Here is a 10,023-nt window from a genome sequence, read left to right as displayed (position 1 = left end):
TTTAAAGAATGTGGGTCTCATGCACTCAGGTAACACGGACACTGTAAGCTCCCTGAGAGCAGACAGTCGTTTCTGGGCAGCCATCTGTGTCTGTTTGGGCAGCTCGTGTGTGAAACACAGTCCGGTTCTCCCAGCACATTAGAGGAGTGAGGGGAGAACACAGGGACACTGAGTGTTCGACAGGCCCATCACTTGGGCCGCCTCAATCACGTCCACCCTCTGCCTTGTAGCTTTGAATTTGTGGGACAGCTGCCCACAGCCTCTGCTCAGATTGCATCATAAATTTCTCAGGCACAAGCTGGCCAGGACTGGGAACGTGAAGAGGCAGCCTGGAAGCCAAGCAGGGGTGCTGGCATTTGTTAAAAAAATCCACTGGAGCCGAATCGGTTTGGCTCAGTGGATAGAGCGTCGGTCTGTGGGCTGAAAGGTCCCAGGTTCGATTCCGGTCAAGGGTGTGTACCTTGGTTGCAGGCACATCCCCAGTAGGAGGTGTGCAGGAGGCAGCTGATAGATGTTTCTCTCTCATTGATGTTTCTAACTCTCTATCCCTCTCTTTTCCTCTGTATATATATATAAAAAATCAATAAAATATATTAAAAAAATCCACTGGAGGTTAGGGTGCGTGCTGGGTGTGGTGGAGGTCTCAACCCTATTCCCTCGTGTGGCCCTCGGGGGGCCAGCACTCCTCCTCCACCCCTCCTTCCCCTCTCCTGTGCCTCTCTCCTCTCTGGCCACCTTTAAAAAACACACACATGCAGAAACCAGTCCGTCAAATGTCATTACAGATTTATTAAGCCTGATGTAGAAAGACATTTAACAGTAACATCTTCCGAAAGAATAAAAAGAGCACTTCTATTCAGTCTTGTGCTTTGAAAATCTAAATATATTTTTATCATATAAATAATTCTTTTCATGTTTTAAGAGCATCTGTGTGTTTTTTTTTTTCTTCTTCTTCTTCTCTCCTTTACTTTTCATTTTTTTCAGTTGGCCAAAGCGGAAGTCATTGTTGACGGCAATGAAGGCTTTTGCAAAGCTGAGGGGCCGAGGGCCTGTCTGCGTGCTATGGGGGCGCTGGGCTTCAGAAAGGAGCTCACAAGCATTAAAACGGGGACAGCAAAGCCACACGGAACACACCCAGGTCCTCGGTGTCACTATTGCTTTCGCGATGCAAACTACGAAAAGGTTTCCAGTGGGGGCAGTCCATTCCAATAGCTGCCGAGTGGGAAGAGAAAGAAAAGACTTTTTCTTCTTTCTTTTTTCAGAAAGGATAAGTTATCAAGTTCAAAAATGTAAATAATGCGCTTACAAAAAGCTTTTGGATGGAAATGAGGGCCTCCACATCACCTGGGCAAGTGTGTTGTTACTGTTTTCACAATCGTTAAAAGAAGTCCTATTATTGAGGGTTTTAATCACAGTTCTAAAGTAGAATAATTTTCCTAAAAACACAACAACCCCAAACTCTTTTGATGTAAAAAACAATGGCTTCAGTGATATAACTTAAGGGTTTTCTTCGTCTCCACCATCAGAATTTATTTCCACTGGGGAAACTATATTTTAAATAATCTCTCCTTCTAGAGACAATTCCCACGCTGCAGCTGGATGCGCAGGCATACATCTTGAATGCACCCGAACAAAGTCATTCTTATTCAGCGAGGTGTTTTTTTTGTTTTTTTTTTTAAACCTGATTTAAGTGCTAGGGACTTCAAGACCAGACTGTTTCTAATTGGGAGGGACGACAGGCTGGTGGCACCACGGGACAAAAGCAGGAGCACCTTTGCTGAAAGTCCCTGTGTTTGTTTTCAGCCTGAAAGCCGTGGTCTCCAGCGGGGCTGTTCGTTGTGGGCGGTGACAGCGCGGCCCGGCCTTGGACATTAGTTGAGACTCGCTGCCCGGAGCACGCGCGTGCAGGACGGCAGGGAGCTAAGGTCAGTGTGGCCTGCCAGGGGGAATGTTCCAGGCCCGGCAGAGTGGGCACGGGTGCCCATCTGTGATGAATCTGTTTGGCCACAGGGTGGTATAATTTTCCTGGCAGAAAACTCCCCCCCCCCCCCCCCAATTGCAAGGACAATTTATAATCATCAAAAACAAGTGAAACATGGTTTTGATTAAAACAGCCTGTTGGCTCAATAATCTCCGTAATTTTAAAAACATCCTTAATGCAGAAGAAGAGCAGGCCGATGTCAGGCATGGCCTGGGGCCCCATTACAACAGCCACCGAATAAATAAAGAGAAGAAATGCGAGGTCATAAAAACAGAATTAAGCTAATGTTTCAAATTTTGACAATTATGAATTCTTCCTCTAAGAAGACATTTAAAAAATGTTCAGGCACTATTAGATAAAATACAAAGCGGGTAATCCACACGGCTTTCCCAAGGGATAGAGCATGCCTTGAAAGGAAAACTCGGAATTAAGTCGCCGGTTCCTCCCTCGATCTGGCAGTGGGGTGGGACTCATGCAGGCAGACAAACGTGGGTCTCAGAATTCCTTTGTGAACTCAGACCTAATTCTTTCATAAGCTATTCAAAGAGAATGATCGGGGAAAAAGTTACAAGCATTTTTTTCTCTCCCTTCTATACAAAAGAATCCCCATTGTGGGCCAGTTTGGTAGGAAACAGAAACAAGCAAATATAACGAAATCTGTGTTCATACATGGCAATATAGTTAATATATACAGATATGTACAGTATAAAAATGAACGGGGCTTTATGCTCCCAGCCATCCCAGTTGCATTGTACACAAGGACAGCCCGGCTTCCCTCCGCGTCTACAGGCAGATGCATTACACACAGCATGCAGGTCTAGAACGTGAGTGCGTCCGCACAGAGCTATGAGACGGGTGGTGGCCGTCATTTTTTTTGGAAAATGACTAGTCTGCTTTCCTAATATAAAAATGTGTTCCCCTTTCTTCGCTGGCAAAGAAACTCTTTCAGCGCAGGGAAGAATGTGATTTTCCTGACTCACTCTGCCCTATCTCTCCCCCACCTCCCCATTATTTTTCCGAAAAGAACCCTCTCCCCGTGGAATTCATGCAAATCCAGAATTATGCAATGTAAACATGGTTGGTGTGTCCAATTTTCTAAGAAGCTACAGGCGCTCTGCAGAGTAAGAACCGGGTGACCGTTAAAGCGAGTGTGTATGTTCAACTGCCTGGTTGGTTTAAAGGGACATGGACTTGGATGATAGCAGGCTCACAGGACCCGGCTGTGGAAGTCACAGCCAGGAGAATTAGAAAGATGCCGGCATATCAGAGACTAAAAAGTATATTGTATCTCGAGATATCATGACATTGAAGAACCCTGAGCCAAATGAAAATTGTTTCGTATGGAAGCTTTTTTTTTTGACTTGCATTGCTCATTCTAGAGTCTGATGTGTTTTTTTTTTTTTTTTTTTTTTTTTTTTTTGTGATGAGCCAAAATATTGTATTGTAAAACCAGAATGTTTCGGTTGTATTTGTCTCAACGCAGAGCAAGGGAGAGTTTATACGTTTTCTCCGTGGACCGGTTTAATTTTGTGTATTTAAAAAACACATGCACTCACGCACTTATAATTCCTGGATGTTCCCTAGGTCATTTAGAAAGCGAGTGAAAATACTACCACGTGAAGTCTTCACGTTTGAGATATGACTGCTCAAGTTCTGTAAAGATAAGCTTTGCTTGGGGTCTGATATCTAAATGTAGGTTTCAGGTTCAGGATAATTCAGTGAACACACTGAAATTTATTTTCTGGAGGGGTTGAAGGGAGTGGTAGATTTTTTTTTTTTTTTTGGTAATGCATTTGCTCAAATTTTTCAATTTCTCTTGGGGGTTCTCACAAGAGAGTTATTATTTGTACTTCCCAAAGCAGCTTTAAGCAAATAAACATCGCACAAAGGGCTGTGAGTGTGCAATCGGTCTTTCTCAAACAGATCATCCTTTTAAAAGGCCTTAATGACAATCAGATGGCTATTGGTACAATCACTGGCGTGCTGAAAGGTGTCAGCTCAGGGTGCCGTTACTTGGAAGAGCCATTTTGCTTGCCATATATTTTTCCAAAGGAAATGGCCAGGATCCTCTTGCAGAAATAGCATTCCACCTGGTCCCAGCATTTTAGAACAGCCCTCTTGTAATCCATAAAACATTTCCCGTTCTCCCTGGAGCTCTGAGCTGCCTTGCGCATGAATAATTTTTGGAGAAACACCCACGCCCCTGAGCCCATTGTTCGTAGCTCTGGGAAGGAGGGTGACTCTCGCCTGGAAATTGTGTATCTCGGTTTGCCCCTGAACCTGTCACAGGAAACCAAAGGAGATAAGTGGCTTTTACTTTGGATGAAGAGGTAAAATTCCCCGGTAGAAATTCTAAAGATGATTCACAAGTTTCAAGTGTTTAATGCTTCCCTACAACGAAAATATGTGTCTCTGTCTGGGGTGGTTGGAAATTTGTCTCTCTTTCTCCTTCCTGCTAGGTCTTTGCCTCAAAATATTTCACGGGTATTTTGAGAGAGTGCCACCGAGAGGGAGGGGGAAAGTGAAATTAGCATTTTGACATCTTACAGGGGAAAAGACATAAATCAAAAGTTCAGCTGTGATTTTTTTTGTTTTTTGTTTTTTCTAATGCATGAACCAAATAGATATCCTTGTATTGGTCTTTAGAATGCCAGATGTATATGTGTGTTTAAAGCCTCCAATTTATTTTCTTCTTATTATTATTATTTTAGCATTCATCAACATACTTCCATTCTTGTTGCAGAGAATAGACAATGATGTGAAAATAATGTTATCATCTTTTAAAAAGCAAAACCATTTAACAAGCTTAAAAATGAAGCCCGATGAAAAAGATTGGAACACAAATAACCTGGGGAATGAGAGATGGAGAATTAACAGAAGGCAAGCACCTTGGAAGGCCCCGTAATCTTTGGGTTTACAGTGAAAACGTTCAGAAAACCATAGACTCTTACTGTGGGCCTAGAAAATAACAGTGAAATTCACATGCACGCACGCACTTGCTCACAGCACACACACACACACACACACACACACACACCCCTCCTCACTGCTTGACCAGAGTTACATAAGTGCTTCCCACATGTATCATTTCATTTGTTTGTTTTCTCCATTTCAACTGAGCTCAGTGGCTTGTGCCTGTGACATTAATTGTGCAAGACTCAAACAACCGAGTAGGCACATTTTGGGGTGAGTTTTAAGAAATCTACCGGTGACCTTAAAGAAATTCCGTGGGGACTGTCCGGGCTATCCAATTTATTCTATGATTATATTCTGCTTTCAGGCCTTGACCTATTTTTAAGCTATTTCCTCCTGGTATATTTTTCAGAAGGAGCATTCCCTATTCTGAAATATTATTTTGAAAAACAGAACTAAAGCACAAATAACACAGGGAGTTGGACCCCACTGGAGTCCCCTTCCCCTCCCCCGGCTGTCTGGTGCCATACCTCTGGGAGCTGCGGTTGATCCCCGGAGGCCCGGGGCCTTATGGGACTTCTTCACGCTGTGACCCATGCCACCCAGGACAGTGCTGTGCACACAGCAGCTGCCCACTGAGGATTGCTGGGCGAATTTGCTGAATACGTTGTGCTTCCTGCTCTGCCGTGTGCCCCCAGTGTTTGGAACAGGTTGTAAAAAGGGGCCCAATACAGAAAACGTAATTATTTATATAGTTTTATCAATGGACCCTTCCTTTTGCAGCGGGTCGGTGGCCTTGCTAGAAAGAGGGAGGGAGAAGGAGAGGCAACCTCCCCCTCACTGATACCAAGGGTGGCGGCCGAATAGAGATTCTCGAGTGTCATTTGCACGCCATCTTCCTTTCCGTTTCTAAAGTCCTGGCTGATCAGAACCGCATTTATTCACGGAGAGGAAAAGAATGGCATGAAAGCAGGTAAACACATTCTCCTGAGTTCGTATTGTTTAGTTTTCCCCTCCAGAACGAAGCTTTAGAAGCCTCGCAGGGCTTGCCAAATGAAGACAGGCTGAGTCTCTAGGAATATACTCAGAATCGTGAGTATCTCTCAGCGCGAGCCCAGATCTGTTCCTCAGAACATTAGCAGCTGTCCCTCAGCGGTGACATTCACGGTTACCAAGCGACAATTCATGAGTCTTACCAAATTTATCAATATTTTTGTCTCTCGCCTCCCACCCCAACCCTCCACAGAAATTGCACTAACAAAACTGTATAGATTATATGTTGAAGCAAATGATTTATTTTTTTCTTAGCAGGGAACTATTTCCACGGAGCTGAGGACTGCATTGCTCCCTCCCCTCCACCTCCCTCACTCCCCCCTGGTTGGAACAAGAGCTCAAGAATTTGCTTTTGGACATTGTGGCAGAGTCTGAATTATGAAACTTTATCGAACACCCCTGGGTTGGAGCAGGCAATTTTGCACAGCTTCAAGAACCTCCATGCTAATGCACTGATTTCCCTTTAATAGAATTTCCTTGTCGAAGGACAGGGCTCAGAGGAGGCCACCCTTCCATCTTAGCCCATGCAAAGACTGCGCCTTTCCAGTTGAGCTCCATTCATTTCTGGTTGAATAGGTTAAGCAAAGACAGACCTGGCTGTTCTCAATTCACTTTATGATCCTCCCATCATAAAAAATAATATCAGCACCTTGCTTTTCATGTCAGAACTGCATTTGAGCCGCTATTTCCTATGCCCATGAGTAAATCCCATAAAAGCCGCCCCGTTGTACTGTTGTGATTTTTCCTTGTGGGTGATTGATTGATGGATGAGTGCTGACACCTCAATGAAGCTATTTCGACTGCCATCTCAATCCGATGATGTGAGGGGTGTAGTTTCTGTCCATGCCTCATTACTTCAGAATGACATTCCTGGAACTTCATTTACTTTTTTCCCTCCTTCCCCGAAGCGCCATATTTTTCCCCATCTAGGTTATGCATGCCATAAAAAAAAGCAATTTGCTATTATATGTGGCATAAGGGCAACACTTTCCCTAGGAGGTAAATAAGTTTTTTTGTTTTTTTTTAAAATCCCAATGTTGAATTTAGGGATCATGTCAAAAGTTCCAAAAACAACTCAACAGGCAGCCTCCATGAGAAATGGTGAAGAGGTTATATTTGGTTTCATTTTGTTGGAGATTTTTTTTTTGTGTGTGTGTGTGTGTGTGTGTGTGTGTGTGTGTGTGATAACCTGGCCATTAAAGCAACAACAAAAATATTCCTTTTGTTTCAAAATCATCTAGTTCTTAGTGTTGTGCCAAGAATCACCTATTGCTGGGTAGCAGGTTGCAACACAAGTCAGGCTTATTTGTCCTTTGAGAATAAGGAAATTCACTGTTTAAATGCAATGATGGATTTCTCCATTATAGGTTGCTTTCAGTTGTACAGAAAACGCTCAGCTCGAGCAAACAGACCTACCCCCTGCATTTCCAGAGTGTGCGCTAGGTATGCAAGACTTTTCATATTAAAACACACTCTTAGCTTTTCCAAGTTGACTTAGGACCTGATTTTAATCTGTGTAATACAGTATTCCTGTTAATAATAACGTATAATTAAGACATCCGTTAAAAATCCATAACGTTAATTTAATGGAGAAAATCTAATGCAGTTCTATTGGAATTTTTACGTTAAATTAACTTTAACGGCCTTTTAATGGATGTCTTAATTAGATCTCATTATTAACGGGAATATTCTACAAATTAAAATTGGGCCCTCCAAGTTTTAATGAAAAAAGTTGCAGAAACACATTTTAAAATGGACACCCTATTTCATGCTCTCCGTGGCTTCGGAGGCCGAGCTGGCCTCGGCGCCATCAACAACCTGGTCCTGCCCGCCCGGGAGACTGCGGGCGAGGAGCCTGCAGCGGCCGCAGCTGCGTGCTACCTCCCAGAGCCAGCATTGCACCCCGTCCCCATCCTCCCCATGGCAGGCCTCCTGGGACAGCTGCAGGCTCAAAGCGGATTTTTTTTTTTTTTTTTTAAACCCAGTGACGATGCCCACCGTGGCGATGCCCACGCTGCAGGGAGCTCATCTTTGCAGCCACACGGCGAAGCCCGGCGCTGGAGCAGCTCGCGCAGAAGATGAACCCCGCGCGGAGGTCCCCTTGGCGCAGAGTCTGGTTTCACTTAATAATTCTTCCACTTCGCGCTGACGAATGGCTCCCCAGGGCAGGGGCAGGACTGGGCAATCCAGGTGCAACCGTAATTGTTGCTCCGAACAGAAACATTTCCTTAGACAAACGCTCCCCGGGGGGTTATAAATAGGAAACGCACATCACCCGGAGCAGCAGGCTTCCCGGCGGCCAGGCCCACTTGGCCAGGAGGCTGTGGAGAGACTTCGGGGGAACCCCCCTCCCCTTTCCTGTCGAGCGTTACAAACGGACAGAATGAGTCCATCCGTGTGTCCTCGGGCATGATTTGTCGTCAGGGCCACTGTTTCCTCGGGACGGCGCAAAGGGGGCCGTGGAGACGAGACGGCCCCTCTGCAGTTTATCAATGGAAATCTAATATCGTCCATAAGCAGAGAAGTGGAAATCAATACTTCATTACCAAATGGTTGGTTAGTGCGGATGAAGAGCGATGGCCGGGTGGGTTTTTGGGGGGCAATCTTCGGAGAGCAGGGCGCCAGGAGTTCAATGTCAGCAGCGGGCGTGGAGGGTGGGCCAGGGGCTCAGGGGTCCAGACTGGAGAGGCGGAGCTAAGGCATTTGTCCTGCAATGGCAACCAGAACAACAAAAGGTGGTTATTTTCCCAGGAACAGCTCGAGGGCTTATGTCCCCAGGTGGTCAGTCAGTCACACTGCCCACCGAGACCAGTTAGTTCATGGGTGTTAACGCTCTGCACAGAGTCACAGGTATGTCTGGTCTAGGGTGTGATCTAACCAGTTGATGGGACACGGAAATGAAGAGCATTTTTAGGGGAAAAAATTAAAATATAACACGGGGAAGAGATATTTGCACATCATGTTCACAGCATTATTCACAACAGCCCCGGGGCGGGAGCAGCCCCGATGCTCATGGACAGGTGACTGGGCAGACGGAATGGGGTCTAGTCATCCAACGGCATGTTACTCAGCTTTGGAAAGGAGGGGCGTTCTGACACGTTCTAGGACTTGGATGGACCCCGAGGACATTGAAGTGGAAATAAAGCAATTGTAAAATGAAAGACAGTACGCTTTTTGTGATCTGAGGTACCTGGTGTCAGTAAACTCAGAGAAACACAAAGCTGGAGGTGACCGCCAGGAGCTCTGGGGAGAGGAGGGATGGAGATGTGCTGTGTAATGGGGATAGAGTTTTAGTTTTGCAAGATGAAAAAGTTCTGGGGATGGACGGGGATGACGGCTATCCAATTATATGCACTTAAAAATGATCGACATGATGAAGTTTGTTATATGCATTTAGACACAATTTAAAATGAAAAATAGGATGTTATTTTTGCATTATAAAACATCTTGAAAAATAAAATATTTAACCTTACATGGCCAGAGAGAGCTCCCAGTTACATTCTGGGGTTGAACCTGAAACCCAAGAACGTGCCCTTGATTGAGGATCCAACTGGCAGCCCTTCAGTGCAGCTGGCAACCACAGGCCAGAGCTGCCTGTACATTTTGTTGGGCTTTCATGGTTGTAAGTACCCACTGTGTAGTATTTTTTCATTTGCAGGTATCATTGCAAACTGCGACATGGGTTCTATAACCATTCTCTTTTGTTGGACATTTAATTTGCTTCCAGTTTTATTCAGTGATACATAACACTGCGATGAACATCTTTGGTTTAAAGCCTTGCAGTATGTTGTATTTTCATAAGCTTAAATTCCCAAGTGTGGAATTCCCAAGTCAAAACATAGGGCCATGTTTTAGATAGGTACTAGACTTATTGTGGTGATCATTTCAAAGGTTATGTGAAACACTAATCACTATGTTGTGCATATAAAATTAATATTATATGTCAACAGTACCTGAAAAAAAAAGTCTTTTTTTTTTTTTTTTTTTTTTTTTTTGTGGTGGGTGGTACTGCTTAAAGTGTGCTTTGCTATGGGAGGTCAGTGAAGTGAATTTTTTTCAGATATGTGCTATTTAGA

At 44.4% G+C, this 10,023-nt stretch overlaps 1 protein-coding gene across 2 annotated transcripts in view; it reads right to left on the bottom strand.

Annotated features, from left to right (window-relative positions):
• Window positions 1-2,055: 2,055 nt before the first annotated feature.
• TSHZ2 (teashirt zinc finger homeobox 2) overlaps window positions 2,056-10,023 on the bottom strand; it is a 433,167-nt gene continuing 425,199 nt past the window's right edge. For both annotated transcript variants that reach the window (XM_045574932.1, XM_045574933.1), the window contains exon 3: window positions 2,056-8,655. Coding sequence is in view for 1 of the 2 variants with exons in the window: in XM_045574933.1 (XP_045430889.1) it covers window positions 8,654-8,655 (2 nt within the window). In the remaining variant the exon portion in view is untranslated. The remainder of the gene's footprint in view (window positions 8,656-10,023) is intronic.

This window comes from Pipistrellus kuhlii, unplaced genomic scaffold (assembly GCF_014108245.1).
Source record: "Pipistrellus kuhlii isolate mPipKuh1 unplaced genomic scaffold, mPipKuh1.p scaffold_m20_p_6, whole genome shotgun sequence".
In the NCBI taxonomy this organism is placed as follows: Eukaryota; Metazoa; Chordata; class Mammalia; order Chiroptera; family Vespertilionidae; genus Pipistrellus; species Pipistrellus kuhlii.
Note: the sequence above shows the minus strand (reverse complement) of the source record. Positions and strands in the feature narration are given on the sequence as shown.